This window comes from Onychostoma macrolepis, chromosome 09 (assembly GCF_012432095.1).
Source record: "Onychostoma macrolepis isolate SWU-2019 chromosome 09, ASM1243209v1, whole genome shotgun sequence".
NCBI classification, from domain to species: domain Eukaryota; kingdom Metazoa; phylum Chordata; class Actinopteri; order Cypriniformes; family Cyprinidae; genus Onychostoma; species Onychostoma macrolepis.
Genome location: NC_081163.1, coordinates 21,559,330 through 21,583,224, shown reverse-complemented (window position 1 = coordinate 21,583,224; position 23,895 = coordinate 21,559,330). Strand labels below are relative to the sequence as shown.

General features: G+C 41.9%; 1 protein-coding gene and 1 long non-coding RNA gene across 4 annotated transcripts in view; one reads left to right on the top strand and one right to left on the bottom strand.

Annotated features, from left to right (window-relative positions):
* The window catches only part of si:dkey-11f4.7 (piezo-type mechanosensitive ion channel component 2), a 718,195-nt gene that overhangs the window by 682,139 nt on the left and 12,161 nt on the right, over positions 1 to 23,895 (bottom strand). Inside the window, 1 exon segment of the mRNA XM_058786444.1 lies at positions 2,446 to 2,547. Within this exon segment, the coding sequence (XP_058642427.1) occupies positions 2,446 to 2,547 (102 nt within the window).
* On the top strand, positions 19,014 to 21,695 carry LOC131546415 (uncharacterized). Of its 3 annotated transcripts, none has more exons than XR_009272696.1 (5): positions 19,014 to 19,516; positions 19,786 to 19,859; positions 20,344 to 20,490; positions 21,169 to 21,292; positions 21,376 to 21,695. It is a non-coding gene; the product is annotated as an uncharacterized LOC131546415 (long non-coding RNA). The 3 variants fall into 3 exon arrangements; XR_009272695.1 differs by having other exon boundaries at positions 19,017 to 19,185; positions 21,376 to 21,694; XR_009272694.1 differs by having other exon boundaries at positions 19,029 to 19,859; positions 21,376 to 21,693.

The window sequence follows — 23,895 nt, the reverse complement described above, 5'->3', positions numbered from 1 at the left end:
GGTCTTCAGCTCATCTGCATTTTTTGGTCTCTTGTTTCTCATTTTCCTCTTGACAATACCCCATAGATTCTCTATGGGGTTCAGGTCTGGTGAGTTTGCTGGTCAGTCAAGCACACCAACACCATGGTCATTTAATACTTGTTCGTAGTTCTGTTGTTTAAATTAATTACTTGCTGCTAGGAAAGAATACTTCGTTTCCTACCTATTTCTATTCTGCTTTTTCGTTGTAGTTTATATTTTTGATTGCACTTACTGGTAATTATAATAATTGCCCCTTGAGCTTAGCTCCTTTCATGCGAAGTGTTAGTTTCGATTTGAGCCATTTGCCCTGCTATAGGCTGGTGGCTGTGCTAATTAAAGGCGGCCACAGCTTTTTTTCACTCTAGACTGTGTATTTGTTTGAGGTGTGCGCGCTGACGCGGAAGCGTCTGCGGAAGCGTTCAGCCGTTGTGTTCAGCCTCCTCGTGTGAAGACCGACGAGTGTAAAGACCGACGAGTGTAAAGACCGACGAGTGTAAAGACCTGCAACTTTTTCCTGCGCGACTTTAACCGAGCAACGACACCGAGCTACACACTTATGTATCCTTTTTCTCTTCCCTCACACTCTCCTTTCCTATTCTCTTTCCTTCCACCTCTATCATGTGTCTCCAAAACATTCTCCAAAACACTCAACCACACTCTAACATCACACGCAGATGGCAACGTAATCCTGCTAACCTACGCCCTATCTCTACATCTTCCACTACACCTGGATTCGTCCAGAAGACTCAGCAAGCCCAGTTGCTCTCTCTAATAATTTCTCTTTCTCTCACACTTCGAGTCAAGTTGGCCGGGGTGGGGGCACTGGCCTGCTCATTTCAAACAATTGGAAATACTCAACCCGCTCTACCCTATGCAATTACAACTCATTTGAATCTCATGCCATTACTGTATCAGCTCCTATAAAACTCCATATTGTGGTAATTTACTGTCCCCCTGGCCAAATTCTAGCCACCTTCCTAGAGGAGCTGGACGGGTTGTTGTCCTCTTTCGTGGAGGATGGCACTCCACTCTTAGTCTTTGGTGATTTCAACATTCACCTTGACAAGCCTTATGCTACAGACTTTCATTCGCTCCTAGCTTCATTTGATCTCAAGCGCCTTACCACTACTAGCACGCACAAATCAGGCAACCAACTTGATTTAATTTACACACACAATTGTACTGCAGATAACATTCTGGTACAACCGCTACATATCTCTGACCATTTCTTCATTACATTTACACTACATTTTGCTACCCGTGTGCCACCAACCCCCCTACCGGTTACTTTTAGACGAAACCTATGCTCCCTTTCTCCCTCCCATCTTTCATCTGTAGTATCCTCCTCTCTTCCCTCATCTACCCATTTCTCATCTCTGGATGTAAACGCAGCCACTGACACTTTATGCTCTACCTTAACCTCTTGTCTAGACGACATTTGTCCTATCTCCTCTAGGTCAGCACGGGCTGCCCCTTCTAACCCCTGGTTATCTGATGTTCTTCGTGAACATCGGACTAAACTCAGAGCGGCAGAGAGAAAATGGCACAAATCAAATGATCCATTTGCCATTTTACGCCACGCTTATTCAGATGGGGTCATAATATAACACCTATGTTTAGTTTTGATCTCAGTTTCAATTATCATTTTTATCAATAATCAATTCAAATGATCAAATATCAATTCAATTATAATTTTAATCATTAATCTAATTTTTCAACTATGTCAGGAAACACAGACTTAAATGGCAAAGGTGGGTATCTGATAAAACTGTTTATTTACTAACAGGTAAGTGACACAATGGCAGCTGAAGAAGGTAATCAACAACCAGAGCGGATGAATAGTGAAGACAGTCCACAGAGGTAAGTAACACCACATTTATGGAGAGTTGATGAAGATGATGGCAGACAGGTGTGGTGATAGTGAAGCGTGTGCAGGTGATAACCAAGGAGGATTGTGGGAGATGTAGTGTGCAGAGGTGTATATATAAATTACAACAGCCAGTTGCAAGCCAATGTTTGCTGCTTATGTTTGCTGGTCAAGAAATAAAATAAGATAAAAATATTAGATGAAAATATTAAAATAGTAATAATAAATAAAATAAAGCTAAAAAAAAAAAAGATAATAAAAAAATAATATAAAAATAAAAAAATAAAATAAAAAACAATTAAAACTAGTAAATATTACAAGAGCTTATGAATGAACATTAAAATAACACTTTAGCATTTTTTTCACTTTAACGTAATTTTTCTAATTCACAAAATTTTCTAAAACTTTGACTGATTTTGTGTCTAGGCCTTACAGTTCAAAAGTTACTAGCATAAACATTAGTTCATCTTTGACCCGTTGGTGGCACCATAGGGTTTACAGATGCAAGCAGGGCTCTCTCCCAAAGAAGAAGAAGAAAAAGAAGATCGAGATCTTACCATCTTTGAGAATATATGTGAAGGTGATTTGCATTCCACACTGCAATGCCAGAAATGTTACACCAGTGGAGCAAATGGCACGAATAAACCTTCCTGTTTTCCCTGCATATACACAAATACACACAATTTTGAATCATTCAGTTCATTTACATTTTCACATATGATCTAAAATCCTTTTAGTTGTAGTTTTGTGAAGAATCTTGTGATGACCTATATAACCTTATATAATCCTGCCAATTTTTCACCATACAATAACCACAAACAGCTTTAGTTAGGCTTTTCGTATTTTTATCAACAAACCATGATTCTTGTGAATTGGCTGGTTATAGACCTGCCCTTGCTCCTTTATTATCCCATAAACATGTGGCAGCTCAGACTGACAATAATGATATGATGCCTGATTCAAACAGTTAGAATCTGAGAACCAGGCTCTAGAACATTACCATTATAAAATCTGAAGTGTGCAGAGAGGCCCAGCACACTGCCACACAAATCTTCTGTCACAAAAGTTCTGTCATGAAACTCTAGATGGTGCAAACTGATAGGTCTAACTCAATTTGACATCTACAGGGCACCTATTATGCAAACTAGGCTTTTACATGAGGTGTGTTTGACTTAACGCGGCACTGCGCAGATTGATTGAAATCTGACTTGAAGCAGTGCATGCCTGTTAGAAATTTTGTCCGACCTGAGACGACGCCGGCATCATGTCAGTGACTACGTTTACATGGACATCAATACTCCGATTTTAATACGATTAAGACAATACTCTGATTAAGAGTCTACCATGTAAACAGAGATTTTTGATTACCTTAATCCGGCTAAAGTCATAATCGAAGTAAACACAAATCGAATTAAGACATGTGGAGTATTCATATTTTAGTCACATTATTGAAGTGCAGTACAGACATGTAAACACCTTAATCAAACTATTACCGTCGTGTAGGACTTTTCGCCGCATTTTGCGACAGGACACACACACGGCAATGATCAACTGTTTGACGGCAAATAAAAGAGCTCATGTCCATGTAAATGTAGTCACTGTCAGCTGTGGCATCAAAGTACCGTGATAGCACTCAGAGAGCAGACGGGTGACTCAGCCAGTGCAGTTTCTCCAGAGCAACTGCAGGAGCTCTGATGACGACATAGCTATTTCACGATTGGCCAGAGTCACCACATGACAACGATCGTGTGTGTTTCAGGTCTGTTCAACTCCAATCATGCTCACAAATCTGTGTTTTTAGAACAGTAAAAGTATTGTTACTGTAGTTGCAATGTTATATTGAGTCATGTTTATCATAAAAGACTGATAAAATCATATTTTCCCCCACTTTATTGGAATTTAAATAACAATAAAGTGTCACAGTCTGTGTCATGATTATTGTCTTAGTCTTCTCTGTGTGACCCAGTTTATGTCTCCGCTTTGATTTCACCATTTGATTCACCTGTGTCTCATTATTATTCTCATGTGCCTCCCTATTAAAGTTCTAGTATGTTCAGTTTGTCCTGGTTCAGTATTGTGAATGTTCCCTTCGTGTGTCTCCTGTCTGCCTTCTGTGATTTACCCTCTTGTGGATTATTAAAACAATATTTGCCTTCATCTTCTTCGTGCATGACAAGTCACAAGCCCTTTTGATGATGAGACCCTGAAATCCCTTTTCCAGATCAGGGCAAATTACCACCACCCCATGGACCTCCCAGACACTACGGGACTGAACTGGAGGGAGGTGATTTTCCAGTGTGTGGAGAGCGTCCTCCCTTGATCTGGAACACTACAAGACCCAGAGCTCAGCCAGCCATCACCCCGCTTCGTGGAGTGTCAGCCCGAGCTCACTGCGGATGGAGAGCCAGAGTGTGCGGTGTTTGGAGTCGCGATCTGGTGTGTGTGGCCAGCACACACCATCCCAGAAAGCCCCGAAGCTCACAAATAAACTGTAGAAAATTAGCTCAAAAGGGAAATGTATAAAAATAATTACAATTAATTATAATTACAAATATAGCTGCATGCAGCAATTACCGGGGCCAAGCCTATTTGGTCATTTTTGGCCTGTTTGAACGTTGGACTTTATTTGGATACTTTTAAACATTGCACAGTTTCCATGGTTAAACACTTGCTACACATTGAATTTGTATAGAATCTTCAAAGCTATAGCCTTTTGACATACATAACATGCCACTAATAAACTTTGGTTTGTTTAATTTTTCAGAGACTTGAGTTGTCGAAGGTACAACTGCAGCAATTGGCTCCAAGTGACACAAAATTACACAGTTATATGAAGTTGTACGAAACTGGATTCGAACCCACAACCTCCCGATCACACGCCAATTGCCAATCCTGTTACGCCACTGGGGAGATGGGAATATGGGAATATACGCAGATGCAGAAGTTCAGAAGTTGACCTGAGAATCAATTTGAAGGAATAAATTTACACTTAAATGCACTGTCATGTTTTTAATAGATTGACATGTGATCATCCTTGGAAAGGCACAAAGCCTGCAACAGAAGCAACTTCTGCATCCTTTCTTGCAACAGTACCTCTTGCGGTCTGGGCCTATGCCACCCTGGACCTGAAAGGTTCGGGGACAGTGGCTTAGCAGAGTGCACCACTCAGTTGATGCACATTTAAGAAGCTCCAGAAGAGAAGTTTAGGTGTGAGAATGAGCTCACAAAAGCATGACATAGCATTTTAGCCAGATTAGCATTCTAAGCTAACTTAATAATAAAGTAGTTTACAGTTAACCTGATAGCTGAAGAGCCACATTAGAACGAATGGTAACCGGTTAGCATGCTAACCGATTAGCATGCTAACCGATTAGCATGCTAAGCTAACTAGCATAAATTAACAAGCACATGCACGTTCTAGTTTGCCGAAGTGGTTTTTGGGAATGGTTGTGACTATCAAAAATCTGTTCAGTCAGATCTGTGCGGCTCGGTCCAAAGATCATATGATCAGGTTTTGGACAAAATTGAACAAAATTTGTAGGAAGAGTAGCAAAAACACTTTTTTCATTTACTTCAATATGGCTGACAGGTACATTCATGGAAAATGACAAATGAGACATCGTCAGACTTGGCATAACCCAGCGAACGAAACGACATAAAAGTGACAAATTTTGGACAACATTTTTAAAAGTTATAAGTGTTTTTGCAAGAATAGTTATATCTCTGGAACACTAGGTAGTGCTGTCTTCAAACTTCTGTGGTACCTCCGGGATATGGTTTCGATGATCCCTACCGATTTTTGTGCAGATATGTCAAACGGTTCAAAAGATACAGCAATTTAGGACAAATTTAAAAATTGACATCCTCTTATTCGGCATGACCCAAGGAATCCATAGACACCAATAACATAACTTTCTGACTAACTAATCGAAAGCATTTTTGGTATCTCACGACCCATAGATGGCACTATTCCCAACTTTGGCATGGTCCCTCAGAACATGGAGTTGATAACCTGTACCAGGTTTTGTTTCGATTGATTAAAGTTTGGCCGAGATACAGCCTCTGAACCAATTTTGGGTTGACCTCGTTCAATTAACAACATCATAACTTTTGAACAAAGATAAATACAAAAATTCTGTTTAGTCATGTCTGTTCAGCTCAGTCCAATGATCATCTGAGCCAATTTCCAGAAAAATTGGATTCATTTTGAAAGAGTAGTAACAAAAAGACAGAATAATGTACTTTTCAAAATGTCTGCTACTGTAATGGGTGGAGTCTTAATGTAAGCTATTGAATGAGATCAGCATGAAGAGAGTAATCAGGTGTACTAAGTTTCATTTTTCTAGATTTAGGGATTCAGGAGTTATTACCATTTCAATGTTGAGTTTTTGAACTGGTGGTGGTGGTGGGGCTGTAGAGTTGGTTCTAGAGACCCCAAAGTTGGTCAGATCACTATTCATGGCCATCACTACAAGCATGCCAAATTTCATCATTTTCCTACGTTCCCTTCATAGGGCTGCCATAGACTCCCATGGGAAGAAAATAATAAATATGTAAGACTTTAGCCAGCAATACTTGCTCCAACCACTAGGGGTCATACTTCTGCCATGATGAGCAGTATTGCTCCCAGCCACAAGGGGGCGCAGGATGTCTGTTGCCTGCAATCTTCCTCCCAGTTGCCAGGGGGCAACCATTAGCAAGAACTCTGTGCCTAGCAATTATTGTTGATGATACTCACCTGTGTAGGGCTCTATTTAAGTTGCCTTTAGCCATTGTTTTTTGTTCAATCTTGAGCCTACCTACCTGTGTATCCTGTTGCAGACCGTGAGTCTTTGTAAGCCATCGTGCTTGTTTTGTTTTCCCCTTTTTGTAACTATTGGAAGCTTTGCTTCTGGTTTTGTTTGTACTTTGTTTCTTGCCTTTTTTGACCTTCTACAAGTAAAGCCACTTGAAGTTATACCTCTCGTCTCCCAATTGTGATTCCTCTGCACTTGGGTCTCAAAATCCTCAACTTAGGTTAGCTCACTTAGGAAGAACACCAGCTCTGTGTCCAGAAGATATGGGTTCTAGTCCTGCTAAGGACAACCTTCAAGATTTCAGTTTATAGTCTGGCAGTTCCTGCTTCTGTATCATTACAGCAAGATTGAACCAAAAGATGGACCCAGCAGAGAGTCAAGGCCCTTCGTCAAATGTGGAGAGAATATTATCCGAGCTCACCAATCAAGCTACCGCTATTCAACATCATGAACAGATACTCACAGAAATACTTCAGTGTTTGAGCTCTCTGGCTTTACCCCAAAATCCTCCATCTCCGGAGGTTCTTGAGTTACCCATCTTTCCTCAACCTCAAACAATTCCAGCGGTTCCTCTTCTTGAGCCCAGGCTACCACCTCCTGAGAGATATGATGGAAATACCAGGGGCTGTCGAGGCTTTATCACCCAATGCTCTCTAGCCTTCCAACTTCAACCCAGTAGTTTTCCTACAGAGAGCAGTCGGGTGGCTTATATCATCACCTTATTGACTGGAAGAGCTTTGGAATGGGCTACGGCTCTCTTGGAACATTGTTCACCATTCACTTCTGGTTCTGAGCAATTCCTAGCAGAGATGAGGAGGGTCTTCCATCATCCAGGAGTAGGAAATGACCAACGATTACTTCAACTCACCCAAGGAGCACGCAGTGTAGCAGAAATGGCTATTGAGTTCTGTACTCTGGCAGCTGAGAGTGGCTGGAATGAACAGGCTCTTCAAGCAGCATTTCATCAGGCTCTTGCACCTGAGCTAAAAGATGAATTGGCTTTCCGAGATCCTGCGCCTAACTTGGTTTCTCTTATTGATGTCGCCATTCGAGTGGATAACCGAATTAGGGATAGGAGGTCCGAGAAACAACAAGACCGACTCACAGCCCAAAGCTACATCAGTCCAGTTCAACCTGTTTTCCAGCCTCTTTCCACAGAAGAACCCATGCAGCTTGGGAAAAATCGCTTATCACAATCTGAACGGGACAAACGTATGCGGGAGCGGCGCTGTCTGTACTGTGGTGAAATAGGACATTTTCGAACTCATTGCCCTGAACTTGTGGGAAAAGAGATTTCTCGTCCAGAGAGAGGGGGGCTGAGACGAGAGAAATAACTGACCCCCGATCTTCAGCTGGATTTTCAACAGTGATGCATTTCTCCTGGGGCAGTGGCTGGCACAAGAGTTCTGCGTTTATTGACTCGGGCGCTGCTGGCAATTTCATGGGCCATACTCTGGCCAAGAGCTGGAGGATACCATTAATAACTCTCCAGGATAAGTTCACTATAACATCTCTAGACAACAGACCTCTGGGGTCCGGCCAGGTAACACACCGTACCATTCCTATTTCAGTTGAAATAGACTCCCATCAAGAATCACTCTCTTTTCTCATTATAGACACACCGAGTTCCCAGTCATCCTCGGCTACCCTTGGCTTGTTTTTCACAATCCTCAAATTGACTGGCCAACTAGCCGTTTCACCAGATGGAGATGTGCATGTCCAATGGACGGAATTATTTCATCTCCTGAGTCTTTTTGGGGGCCTAAACGACAACTCTGGAACCAGCATGAGTCAAATACACCAAGAACTAAGGTACTAGCCGTTCCTCAAGTCAAACTAACACCTCCTGCTCTGATTGTTTCTTCTCCTGACCTATCTCGAGTCCCCCAGGAATATGTCAATCTCCAGGATGTGTTTAGTAAATCCCGGGCCGATACTCTTCCTCCTCACCGACCCTATGATTGCGCCATTGAGTTGCTGCCAGGAACTTGCCCTCCAAGAGGTAGACTGTTCTCATTGTCTGCTCCAGAGAGGTCCGCAATGGACGATTACATTTGTAAGGCACTGGAGAATGGATTTATTCGCCTTCCACTTCACCGGCAGGGGCGGGGTTTTTTCGAGGTAAGAAGGACGGAGGTCTTCGCCCATGCATTGATTATCGTGGCCTAAATAACATCACAGTGAAGAATCGCTATCCACTACCACTTATGGCCACAGCCTTTGAACTTCTCCAGGGCGCTACCATCTTCACTAAGTTAGACCTCCGGAATGCATACCACCTGGTGAGAATCCGGGAGGGGGACGAATGGAAGACTGCTTTCAACACCCCTACAGGGCATTATGAGTATCAGGTGATGCCCTTTGGGCTAGCTAATGCCCCGGCCGTCTTCCAAGCCCTTATCAATGATGTTCTAAGAGGGATGCTTAACAAATGTGTGTTTGTTTATCTCGATGATATTTTAATATTTTCCCAGAGTTACGAAGACCACGTTCAACATGTCCGGCAGGTTCTCTCTCGTCTGCTCTTGAACAACCTCTTCGTCAAACTAGAGAAAAGTGAGTTCCACAGCACTACAGTTACTTTCTTGGGTTTCATCCTGTCATGTGGCAGTGTGCAGATGGATCCCAGCAAGGTTCGTGCAGTCCTGGAGTGGCCCCACCCTGATTCACTGAAACAAGTCCAACGCTTCCTGGTTTTCGCCAATTTTTATAGGAGGTTTATTCGAGGCTTCAGTTCCATTGCAGAACCTCTCACAGCTCTCACCAGGAGGTCTGGCACACCCTTCCAGTGGACGGAGAAGGCTAACCAAGCGTTCAAACGACTCAAACAGCTGTTTACTTCCACCCCTATACTGACACTACCAGATCCCGAGTTACCGTTTATTATCGAGGTGGACGCATCGGACGTGGGCGTGGGAGCAGTTTTGTCCCAGAGAGCGACTAAGGACAATAAGCTCCATCCTTGTGCCTTTTCATGTCGACTGACAGCAGCAGAGAAGAACTATGATATTGGGAATCGGGAGTTGCTGGCCGTTAAGTTGGCATTGGAGGAATGGAGGCACTGGCTGGAGGGTGCTAAACACCCATTTGTGATCTGGACGGACCACAAGAACCTCACTTACATCCAGGGAGCCAAAAGGTTAAATCCTCGGCAAGCTCGGTGGGCCCTTTTCTTTAACCGTTTTGACTTTGTCCTCTCTTACAGACCTGGCTCCAAGAATATTAAGCCTGATGCTCTGTCAAGGCAGTTCGAGTCCCAGGAAGAGGAGGACAGGTCAGAGCCCATCATACCAAGGTACAGAGTGCTGGCAAGCATCCAGTGGGACTTGGAGACAGCAGTACGGAACGCCCAAATTCACCAACCTGACCCAGGTAATGGCCCATTGGGTCGCCTCTTTGTGCCTAACACCATCAGGTCTGAAGTACTGCAGTGGGGTCATGCCGCACCGTCATCTGGACATCCAGGGGTCCTAAGAACCCTGAGGCGGATCCAGTCTAAATTTTGGTGGCCCAACATGGGAACTGATGTCCGGAGAATGGTTGCTGCTTGTTCCACTTGCGCCCAAAATAAGGAACCTAGAGCCCTCCCTCAAGGTAAACTACATCCCCTCCCTATCCCGAGACGACCCTGGTCCCACATATCCATGGATTTTGTTAGTGGCCTACCCAACTCTCAAGGTAACACCGTGATACTTGTTGTAGTCGACAGATTTTCTAAGGCATGTCATCTCATTCCCGCCCCTAAAATTCCTACAGCAGGCCAGACGGCAGAACTTCTCATGCAACATGTCTTTAGGATTCATGGGTTTCCTCAGGATATGGTGTCTGATAGGGGTTCCCAGTTTACCTCAAGATTCTGGAAGGCTTTTAGACGTCTAATTGGTTCCACCATCAGTTTGTCCTCAGGGTTCCATCCCCAGTCCAATGGCCAGACAGAGAGAGTGAACCAGGAGATTGAAAAGACCCTCAGGTGTCTGGTCTCGAACAACCCGAGTATGTGGAGTTCCCAGCTGGTCTGGGCAGAATTTGCCCATAACACCCTCCATGACTCATCATTGGGTATGTCCCCATTTTAATGCCAGTTTGGGTTCCCCCCCTCTCTGTTTTCTGAACAGGACCTTCAAGCACAGGTTCCAGCACCGGCCCAGTTAGTCCGGAGGTGCCGGGGGGTCTGGCGGAGAGCTCGGGCAGCCCTGTTAAAGTCATCCCGGGAACAGCAGAAACAGGCCAATCGACGTCGGCGGATCGGTCCGTCACTCCGTCCGGGGCAGAGAGTGTGGCTTTCGACTAGAAATCTCCCATTGCGCCTCGAGTCACGGAAACTAGGTCCTAGATACATTGGACCTTTCAAGATTCTCAAGAAAATAAACCCAGTCTCTTACCGACTCCTACTGCCCAGGTCTATGCGCATACACCCCACATTCCATGTTTCATGTCTCAAACCTGTCATCTACTCTCCCTTGTCTCCTGCAGTTAGACCACCTCCAGTTCCTCAGATGGTGGAGGGGCAACCAGCTTACTCCGTGGAGAGACTTTTGAACATGCGCAAAGTACGGGGAGGGGTCCAATATTTGGTTGACTGGCAAGGCTATGGTCCAGAAGAGCGCTCGTGGGTACCAGCCAGAGACATACTGGACCCAGAGCTCATCAGGGACTTCCAACGACAACAGTCAAACAGCACTAAAAGGAACGTCAGGAGCCGTTCATCAAGAGGGGGCTCCTGTAAGACTTTAGCCAGCAATACTTCCTCCAACCACTAGGGGTCATACTTCTGCCATGATGAGCAGTATTGCTCCCAGCCACAAGGGGGCGCAGGATGTCTGTTGCCTGCAATCTTCCTCCCAGTTGCCAGGGGGCAACCATTAGCAAGAACTCTGTGCCTAGCAATTGATTGTTGATGATACTCACCTGTGTAGGGCTCTATTTAAGTTGCCTTTAGCCATTGTTTTTTGTTCAATCTTGAGCCTACCTACCTGTGTATCCTGTTGCAGACCGTGAGTCTTTGTAAGCCATCGTGCTTGTTTTGTTTTCCCCTTTTTGTAACTATTGGAAGCTTTGCTTCTGGTTTTGTTTGTACTTTGTTTCTTGCCTTTTTTGACCTTCTACAAGTAAAGCCACTTGAAGTTATACCTCTCGTCTCCCAATTGTGATTTTCCCCTGCACTTGGGTCTCAAAATCCTCAACTTAGGTTAGCTCACTTAGGAAGAACACCAGCTCTGTGTCCAGAAGATATGGGTTCTAGTCCTGCTAAGGACAACCTTCAAAATTTCAGTTTATAGTCTGGCAGTTCCTGCTTCTGTATCATTACAAAATATAACTGCAAGCAGTAATGCGGGGCCAAGCCCCTTATTTTGGGTATATGTTGGATTTTATTTGGATATTTTTAAACAGTGCACGGTTGTAATTGTTAAAAACTTGCTACACATTTAATTTGTAGAAAATTGTTAAACCTATAGCTTTTGTCAGCATGCCGCTCATACTTTGTGGTTTATTTAGTTTTACAGAGACTTGAGTTGGAGGCAGAACTGCAGATATTGGTTGTAAATGACAAAGTATTACATGTAATTTTATGAAAGTGCTTCACACAGGAACCAAACAAGGTTTAGTTTAGATGCTTGTTGCTTAATGCTATGCACTAGTAGGCAGACCAATGGACAGCTAGCTGTTAAGGTTTAGAAGTTCCAGCAAGGATGTGTGAGCACAACACATTTCTAAAAAAGAAATGTGTAATACAACAGTAGTGTTAGCCGGTGGCTTGTGTCAAGTTTGATTAATTGCTTTGACCTTTGTGACCTCATAATAATATTAATGATAACCATATGTGACCTTTGATCTCATAATGAGTTTCAGATGTGGAAATCGGAGAAGCATGAAATTCCGGTGTCATCCGGGCTGAGCTATGATGTTTGTACGTGTCCATAGATGGAAAACCCATAAATGAGCTGTAAAGTACTATTTTTGAAGATTTTATGGTGCGTTCTAAATCTTTCTCACGGGAACATCTGTGTGGCGAGCGAGCGCCCCTCCCATCTGCGGCTCACCTATCAGGTTGCGTTCCGAGGAGCGCTTAGATAAATAGGCCGCGGTATTTCTGTGGAAAATCAGAAAAGACCTGTGAAACACATAGACATGAATGCCTCATACTCACCTAAAACACCTGAGAAGGAATGGGATGAAGAGATGATGAATCTGACTTTGGCACAGAGAAAGCCGTACAGCGGTAATTTGTGCTTGGCAAGGTTTCTCCACGAAAATTCTGAATGTGTGAGTGACAAATTTTTCCTGATCAGCGGTCGTATATTCGGCTACATATTTCACAAATCGGATCGAACGGTTACGCTCTACACGTCTGACGAAACCAACGAATTTGTACAGGATCAAGACCCCTGCCTGGTATTTCCTGAAAAAGATTGGCAATTATTTTTCAATCGTATCTGGAAAGATCTGAAGGATTGTGGAGAAGAGCCTTTGTACGTTGGGGAGTGGGACGGGGTAGCTCCGAATATCCGGTACCGATTGGTCAGTGACCATGCTCAAAAGAACCCGGAGGACTGCGTGTACATATTCGCCTGCGAAGACAAGACAAAGCTTAGTGACCGTTCGGAGGGTGACCTGCATAAAGAATATCACGAAATGTTCAGCCTTCAGTTTTTGTTCAAGTGGTGCGATCTGCATTTGCTGAGTGCTCTTTTTTCGGTCGTAAACAAAATGTTCAAGTGGTGCGGCATGCGTGACGGATACAACAAAATTAAAACACAGCTGTTTCACCCCAAGAGAAACCCCAGCGAGGAGGTGTTACCATCCCCACCCATCCACTACAGCCATTATAAAGAACAGTAAGTCGCTCCCACACAGCATTTCCAACATGTCTCAAGAAGACTCTTTACAATGCGATTATGCTCCTTTCAACCTCAAAGCTTCTGATGATAATGCTGTCGATCATCTTTCGACAGGCAATACCCGCTCACCCAACCTGCGCAAAGAATGCTTGGATAAATTCTGCACAGAGCTCGGATACCGCAACCTGAGCTACCTAAAGGACCTGTGTACCACCACCACCCACACGGGGTTCGACACCACAGATGGCTGCTTCAACGGAAAAGGTTTCAGAATCATAAAAGCCACGATCGTACTGCTGCTGCAACACATCATCGACAACAAACTAAGGGACGAGTGCGAGGGGTGCGCAACGGACCATCCAAGCCAGCTGCAACATTCCTGTCTGTTTGAGCCTGACGCCTACTATTTCAACTCACGCTTTGACGAGCTGTGCTGCAAACTGTTCAAACCTGATCTTCAGACCATTATCAACTTCACTCTACGCCGCTACGGTTTAATGACCAAAAACATTCTGAGGATTCAAGGAACTACCGGTGATATCCTGCACGAATTAAGAGACAAACCATTCATCGTCGCAAAGCTGCAAGAAATCAGGGAAAAGCTGCTGGACGAGTCCTACAAGAAAGTCGTTTACGACGCCGTGGATCTCTGGATCTTGTGACCGCCCCCGGAGTGTGACAACATGGGGTCTGTGTGTAGCGGAATACATTTTTTCAGAGACATCTTGTTTACCCCCGTTATAAAGGACAGATGATCGAAATGATGCTAGCGGCCATCGATCATGCATGTGATCTGGAGAAAGATCACAAAGGACAAACGACACGTATAAAAAAATCTCATGAAACAAATGTGTGTTATAAGAGGTCTGACCGACTCTTGGTCTGAATTGACTGACATTTGTGTAAACAGATCCGATCGCTCCTCTGTGATGCTCCGAAAAATTCTAGATGAGATATCTGCAGCCAGTGAAGAGATAAGAGTTAGCGACGTCCTTTGTATGTGCACGTATGTAACCGATGTATGTGTGAAGCTTGTTTCAAAAAAAATTAAAAACAAGGTGTACGTAATGGTTGAAATTCTGGTAAACTACAGGTCCTGGTCATATAATTAGAATATCATCAAAAAGTTGATTTATTTCACTAATTCCATTCAAAAAGTGAAACTTGTATATTATATTCATTACACATAGACTGATACGTTTCAAATGTTTCAAATTTCTTTTAATTTTGATGATTATAACTGACAACTAAGGAAAATCCCAAATTCAGTATCTCAGAAAATTAGAATATTGTGAAAAGGTTCAATATTGAAGACACCTGGTGCCACACTCTAATCAGCTAATTAACTCAAAACACCTGTAAAGGCCTTTAAATGGTCTCTCAGTCTAGTTCTGTAGGCTACACAATCATGGGGAAGACTGCTGACTTGACAGTTGTCCAAAAGACGACCATTGACACGTTGCACAAGGAGGACAAGACACAAAAGGTCATTGCAAAAGAGGCTGGCTGTTCACAGAGCTCTGTGTCCAAGCACATTAATAGAGAGCCGAAGGGAAGGAAAAGATGTGGTAGAAAAAAAGTGTACAAGCAATAGGGATAACCGCACCCTGGAGAGGATTGTGAAAGAAAACCCATTCAAAAATGTGGGGGAGATTCACAAAGAGTGGACTGCAGCTGGAGTCAGTGCTTCAAGAACCACTACGCACAGACGTATGCAAGACATGGGTTTCAGCTGTCGCATTCCTTGTGTCAAGCCACTCTTGAACAACAGACAGCGTCAGAAGCGTCTCGCCTGGGCTAAAGACAAAAAGGACTGGACTGCTGCTGAGTGGTCCAAAGTTATGTTCTCTGATGAAAGTAAATTTTGCATTTCCTTTAGAAATCAGGGTCCCAGAGTCTGGAGGAAGAGAGGAGAGGCACACAATCCACGTTGCTTGAGGTCCAGTGTAAAGTTTCCACAGTCAGTGATGGTTTGGGGTGCCATGTCATCTGCTGGTGTTGGTCCACTGTGTTTTCTGAGGTCCAAGGTCAACGCAGCCGTATACCAGGAAGTTTTAGAGCACTTCATGCTTCCTGCTGCTGACCAACTTTATGGAGATGCAGATTTCATTTTCCAACAGGACTTGGCACCTGCTCACAGTGCCAAAGCAACCAGTATCTGGTTTAAGGACCATGGTATCCCTGTTCTTAATTGGCCAGCAAACTCGCCTGACCTTAACCCCATAGAAAATATATGGGGTATTGTGAAGAGGAAGATGCGATATGCCAGACCCAACAATGCAGAAGAGCTGAAGGCCACTATCAGAGCAACCTGGGCTCTCATAACACCTGAGCAGTGCCACAGACTGATCGACTCCATGCCACGCCGCATTGCTGCAGTAATTCAGGCAAAAGGAGCCCCAACTACGTATTGAGTGCTGTACATGCTCATATTTTTCATGTCCATACTTTTCAGTTGGCCAAGATTTCTAAAAATCCTTTCTTTGTATTGGTCTTAAATAATATTCTAATTTTCTGAGATACTGAATTTGGGATTTTCCTTGGTTGTCAGTTATAATCATCAAAATGAAAAGAAATAAACATTTGAAATATATCAGTCTGTGTGTAATGAATATAATATACAAGTTTCACTTTTTGAATGGAATTAGTAAAATAAAATAAAATCAACTTTTTGATGATATTCTAATTATATGACCAGCACCTGTACATACTAGATCGCAGCTATACGGCCTGTGTAAATTGTCTTTACTGGTTAGATAGTATGTAACCCATTTTATTTCTATTCTCATTACTATGTATTCATTTTGAATTCTATTCATGTTGCAATGTAACCATTTTTATTTCTATTCTCATTACTATGTATTCATTTTGAAATCTATTCTTGTTATTATGTAACCAATTTTAATTTTATTTTCATCACTATGTAACCATTTTAAAAAACTCTCTATTATTATTATTTTTAATAAAAGACTGAAACGTAACGCTTGTGCGTGTTATTCTTTTGAGGACGGTTGAAACTATAACAACATATCTGAGCTCATGAAAAAAGTTTATTACACGCTTGCCAACCCTGGTTCTTTAGGAGGTAAAAAACGGTTAAAAGATGCGGTCTTAAAGGATACCGGCGTCCGTCTGAGCGATAAACAGGTCTCGGACTGGCTGGCTGGGGAGGATGCGTACATGCTACACAGAACGGCACCTATTAACTACAAACGTAATAGAGTCGTGGTGTACGGGATGGATACGCAGTTTCAAGCAGATCTCGTCAACATGTTGGCCTATTTCAAGGAAAATGATAGTAATAAATATCTGTTGACATATATCGATGTATTTAGCAAGTACGCGTGGGCTCGAACATTAAAGAATGAGAGCGGGGTCGAGGTTACTAAAGCGTTCAAGTCTATACTCGAAGAGTGGCGCGTTCCAAGGAAATTACAGACGGATAGGGGAACCAAATTTTTTAACAAACATTTTCGAGATTTGATGAAAAAGCACAACATTCATCATTTTGCTACGGTTACTGATTTGAAGGCCAGCGTCGTGGAACGATTTAATAGATCGTTAAAAAGCCGAATGTGGAGATTTTTAACCGCTACAAATTCACGGAGATACACAGATGTGTTGCAAGATATTATGCAGGGGTACAACTCCAGCTACCATCGGAGTATTAAGATGAGACCGGTGGACGTCGAAAAAAGAAAATGAAGGCGTAGTGTTTCAAAACCTGTACGGCAGTATGAAGAAGAACGATCATCCCATATTTAAATATCCCAGCCAACATGTTCATGTGGGCCCCACGTGGGATTTATCTGGGCTATATGGGTATCAACTGGGCATGGGCTCAGAGTGGGCACTTTGATGGCCTGAATATGGGCCCCAGCTTGGATAAAACTGTGGGCCCCAGTTAGGTTGCCCATTATTGTTTATTTGTGGGTCCCACATGGGCCACATTTGGGCTATATTAGGCTATATTTATAGTTACAAAAATTTAGTTTTTTGCAGTTGGTTTATTTTTATGCAATTATGGGTAACTTAAATATTGCATGTGTTTTTAAAGGATTATATCATAATGTACTGTATATAGGCTACAACAATCCAAGACCATTTACTTTAGGAATAATTTCATTTTATTTATTTATAAGCATCTCCAAAAAAGTAGGCCTACTCAAGTTTTTTTCCTTATAATCTAAAAACACTTGTGTTATGCAGTCATTGCGTCATGCGAAGATTGGCGTGCGTGTCTTCCCGTGTCTTCTCATTTAAAAAAAAAAAAAAAAAAAAAACGGTTTGCCACTCACCACTTAAACACAGGCACCTGCGTGTCAATGGATAGGCCTAATCTATCAAAGTAAGATTTATATTTAATTTTATATTAGCCGAGTACTGCTGCTTTTATCTACCCTTTAATTAGATATTTTTTCAACGCGACGTGGCTGGCGGACCAGCGGAGACTCATCGTGAAGGTGAAAGTCCTAAGAGTGTGTTAAATGGGTAGGTATACGTTAAAATGCATGTATACACTTTTCTTCATTGTCTTGTATGTATTATTTTAATGTAACTTGCTCACTTTCCCAGTAAAGCGGTGATAACTGGTATTTTCCTCCCGCAGCGCGCAGGCAGACTGGCAGGAGACTAGTGAAGATGTGGGGCCCACATGGGTTTCACATGGGCTACAGGGGTACAGAGTAGGCATGGGCTCAAAAATGGGCATCTTATCTGGGGCCCACTTGGGTGGCCCAGCTAGGACCCACATGGGTGAACCCAGGTGGGCATCTTATCTGGGGCCCACTTGGGTGGCCCATCTAGGACCCACATGGGTGAACCCAGGTGGGCATCTTATCTTGGGCCCACTTGGGTGGCCCATCTAGGACCCACATGGGTGAACCCAGGTGGGCATCTTATCTGGGGCCCACTTGGGTGGCCCATCTAGGACCCACATGGGTGAACCCAGGTGGGCATCTTATCTGGGGCCCACTTGGGTGGCCCATCTAGGACCCACATGGGTGAACCCAGGTGGGCATCTTATCTGGGGCCCACTTGGGTGACCCAGCTAGGACCCAGATGGGTGAACAGGTGGGCATCTTATCTGGGGCCCACTTGGGTGAACCCAGGTGGACTCCCCATGTGGTTCCCAGTTGGGTAATTAATGGGAAATGTGTGCATGGGCTCAAAATGGGCTGCACATGGGACCCTATTTGTTTTATCAAGTGCAAAAATAATTAATCCCATGGGGTGATTACATGTATATATATGCACATATGTGTCTTTAAAATTATTTTTGTTGTTGTTTTGACACTTGGATTACTTTAATCAAAAAAAAAACCCTCCTTTTTTTTTATTACAGTCTATGATTCCAATACTCATTCTACCCAATTTTCCACTGACATTTAGCCAAACAAAAAAAATAAAAAATGCTGCCACTTTAATTGAGCTGACAACTCGAGATCTCCTGAGTTCCATCGAGATCCCATTCCCCACGACATCAAACTACCGCGAGATGCAGCCCTGCCTCGATCTGCATGCAGTGTGGATCCCGCGAGATTTCATTCAGCAATTCCCATCCCCCATGCAGCACGCGCTGCATCGCGCCGACGCCATTACTACTCTCTGACTGCTTTGCTGTAATTTTCGAGAGAAGACGTTTGCCGTCAGTGTAACCAAGGTAAGAATGACAATTTTAAAACTGAAAATGTAGAGCATGTAATTACATTGTTTTCAAACCATGATGTTAACCGAAACATAGCTTGGTTTTTGTCACGTTACAATTTAGACTTCATACTCAGATCGCGCCATATTTTTCCTCTTATTTCTGGCGCCAATGTCTAACCTTAAACGATAATGCTGTATTGATGTTCCCTACGCCCTCTAAAACAAACAAACAAACAAAAAACACTAAAAAAGCTCAAACTGCAGAGTTTGGCAGCGGGCTGTGTGCTCACGATACGGGAAGATTACGACGACGATGTGAAATGGCTTATAGCAGAGAAGCTAAGGTTAGTGTAAATAAGGTACGTTAGCCTGGGACAGATCTCCATTTGAACAGTAAACAAGGCTGTTGTACTTTAAACAATACATAAAATACAATAATAGTACAACAATATTTAATATTTATCATGCAAACAGGAGTTTCTGCCTTATATAAATCTGCAACAGTTTGCATTCGGGTGTTATTACAAATCATACAAATTGTTATGACTATACAAATGTTTTTGCCTAAATTAGAATTTTAATTTTTTTAAAGTAATAAGCATTTTTCTTACAGAAAGGAATCGGAAGGTCTTGGATGTTGATGCAGTGGAACAGAAATTGGCAGACCCCACCTTCCAGAAACAAGTGGTATGTTCTAACATGACCATTTAGCAGGTTCACGGGGCTGAACGTTAACGTTTCTGCACCTAAGTTACAGTACTGTGCAGAAGTCTTAGGCCACCATTTTGTTTCTTTCATTTTTTTTAATACTGCCTATAAATTAGCTGTATTTTCTTGTTGTATTCTAATAAAAATAACTCTGAGATAATCATTATACCATTTCCAAAACAACAAATGTAATGGTGGCCTAACACATTTTCACAGTACTGTAGCTGTTTTGCTATAGAGAATATTTTTGTAGCACAGGCAACACAATTGTAGTACAAGTATAAAACGTCTGTTACAGAGGTAACTGCATAGGAATTATGGAAGTGTTCCATAGGAGTTGTGAGTAATAGACTTGTATGGACTTGATACACACAGTAGATCTAGGGGGAAATGTAATTGCAATTATTCAGGGTTAATTTTTTTGTGTTGTCTCCCCAATAATAATAATCTTGTTTTCCATTAGGTTGCTGTGGTGGCAGTACTGTGGATGAAGCCAGGAGAAGAATGAGGGCCTTCCTTTTGGACCACCCCGCATCAAGAGAGTTCAATTTTGTTAGCCGGCATGGAAAGTGAGAGTTTCAGGGGCTCAGACTGCTTGAGGTTGTATAAGGTATGTTTACTTGCTGTTGGATTATTAACGTTCATGTGCAAACAGAGGTTATTTGGTAGAGTTGAGTTTGTTCTTCATAAATCAGTGGAATCAAATCAGTTTGATTGAATGCAAATAATTGTCCATATTTGGACAAGCAATACCCCAAAATTATGAGAATATGAACCAGGTGTACTGCTTATTTTAGTGATAAGTAACGGTTCATTTGTGGTGAAGAGATCACAAAAAGAGTTTATAATAAATAATATTCAAACTTTATTAAAGACAAGTATACTAATACAAGTGAAGTGGTAATAAAATAAGAACAAACGAAGACATCAGATGCAAAAACCGTCTGAAATTTTCAGGCTCTTATGTTTATGTTCAGTTACTTCACTGTAATGGCAATGAATTGAATGATGACCTATATTTGCCTGATAAAAATTATTTTTTAAAGAAAATTTCAGATTTTGACATTTGTGATTAAATGAGACAAATACATTTTTTTGTGTGAACTATGCCTTTAAATGTTGCCCTGTGCCCTTGTTTACACAAATCAATTTATGATAGAATATTATATCCGATACCATTATTGTACATCCTGAAAAAAAATGTAAAAATGGAGATGACTGCTTATTTATTGCAAGGGCTTAAATATGGAATTTAATCTATCTTTAATGCTTTTGATGTGCTTTACAGGAAGCTTGAAAAAAATTCTCTTAACCAAATTACCAGAAAAGAGGCAGAAAAGTCAGCGTCAAAGTGGCTAATCGGTGACGGGAGGAAACCGTTCTGCGAAGTCACGTAGTAGAGAGTAAGATAGGTAAGTCTTAAGATATTTCAAGAATCGTCTGTTTTAACTGGAAAAAGTGGCACTGTAGTTCATTAATTGTTGTCTTTTCAAAGGGCCGTTGGGAGAGCGAGGACAGAGGTGTGAGGGGCTGCACGGTTGGTTTGTTTGTGAAATGTATTTTAGAGTTTTCAGATGTGTATACAAACGATTCAAGTTATTCCAAATAATGTTTGGCAGGAGCTTCACTTTAACTTTTTTTAAGATGCTTATGTTTTATAAAGTTGTAAATACACAAGTTATAATGGTCATGTTCAAATTATTCCAACGAAACCTTGTTTAAAGCATGCAGAATACAAGTTATGAAGATTTTTATTTTTACAAGAAATAAAGTTTTTCAGGAGCTTAAAATTAACTTTTTTTTTTATATATATACTTGTTTTATAAAGTTGTGAATGTACAAGTTATAATAGTAATGTTTAAATTATTCCAAATAAACTTTGCTTAAAATCATGAACTACTGGTTTCTGTTTATTGAATACCTTTAGCATTTTAGTGGATTTAATGTTTGTATTTAGGGGTGTACTGTAAAATAAGGTAACCCAAACAGACAAATGTTAGCCCATGTGTATACTTGTTGTGGCCCATAAGAGACCTACATAAGACCTAGCTGGGTCCCATCACTAACCCAGGTAGACAGACTCATATAGGCACCAAATGGGAGCTACCTGGTTAACCCGTGTGGAGCCCATCATCAGCCCATCTGGGCTAACCCATGTTGGGCCACCATGGAAACGGAGGACAAAATTAGCTGGGTCCCAGTTGGGTAGCCCAGATGGGCCCCAGATATCGGCCCAGTTGCAACCCCTATGGGCCCCACATGGATGTGTTGGCTGGGAAAGCTCTACGAATACTTTAAATAGGAGGTAGGTGAACTTTTAAACACTTGCAGTTGCATAATTTGTCTTATACCAGTGCTATTTGCAATGTATAAATACGTTTGAGTTAATAAATGTCTGTAAGAACATCGGATCGGGACATCGAGTGCTCATTTCTCAGTTAAGCCGTGCTAAGCAGCATTTCTCTCCCGCAGCGGTGCTGGCAGAGCGGCCGGACCATCGGGAGACAGGCGGCCATAAAGAAGACCGTTTTAAACATATATTCAGATGGTATGCTTTCTCTGATTATTGTATACTCTTACTAATTAAGTACTTTAACTCTTCAAACTTTTATTCTTATATTTAATACATTTATTTTCCACTAGCACAATGTGCTGTTAACTGTGTGCATGGGCTCACAGACACTTTAAAGACATGGGCTAATTTTACTTTTAGGTTATACACTACCAGTCAAAAGTTTTTGAACAGTAAGATTTTTAATGTTTTTAAAGAATTATCTTCTACTCACCAAGCCTGCATTTATTTGATCCAAAATACAGCAAAAGCAGTAATACTGTGAATTATTATTAGTGCTGTCAATCGATTAAAAAATGTAATCTCGTTAATCACAGTCATGGACTGTGGACAAATTTAAACACCCCTAATTATTATTATTTATTTTTTTTACCATTTAAAATAACTGCTTTCTATTTGAATACATGTTAAAATGTAATTTATTCCTGTGAAAACAGCAGAGTAGAATTTTTGTTCGGGTTTCTTTGAAGAAAAAGTTCAAGAACAGCATTTATCGGAAATGGAAATATTTTGTAACATTATAAATGTCTTCATCACTTTGGTTCAATTTAAAGCATCCTTGCTGAATTAAAGTATTAATTTATATAATTTATGTGACACAGAAGACTGGAGTAAGGGTGAATCTCATTTCTCTGTCGTACCCCTTCCCTTCCCCTTCCCCTCCCTTCATCTTACCCCTAGCCCTTGTCCCTCGAAACCGAGTGGTAAGCGCTAGGGGTGAAAACATACCCCTATGAAATGAGACACCACTTGGTTACGGTGTATGACGACGTAACCGTCGCTAGCTGGCTGCTACGTCACCAGAGCCGACAAGTGTTGATCACAAACTTTGGATCGTTTTACAAACTTGTTAAAACTGTAGACATGCATGGAGTCCATTCAAGGCTAGTCTGCGGGACTGTTGTGCAACTCAGCAATGTAACGTTAGCATAGCAAACTAGCGATTTTTTTTTAAACATTTCAATTAAGAACATGGTTGCAAATATATATGTACAGGACTGTCTAGAGCACAAAACAAGACTGTCGTAATTTTTAAATAAATTATTTAAGCCGAAAATACTTGAATACTTGATGATCTGGCCACCATTGTTGCCGGTTGCGCAGTGTGTTCTGGGTACCCCTTGGTTTCAAGTAAGCTCGCGAAAATGCTTGGTTTTAAGGGGTATCTACCACTTCCCCTTAGCCCTACCCCTCGATCAAAACGAGAATTGGGATAGCCCTTACTCTCACGTAAACGCGCAAAACTAAGGGGAAGGGGTAAGACAGAGAAATGGGATTCACCCTAATGATGCTGAAAATTTAGCTTTGATCACAGAAATAAGTTACATTTTAACATATATTCAAATAGAAAGTAGTTATTTTCAATAGTAAAAATATTTCTGTTTCCATTTCTATTGCTGTGTTTTGGATCAAATAAATGCAGGCTTGGTGAGCAGAAGATCA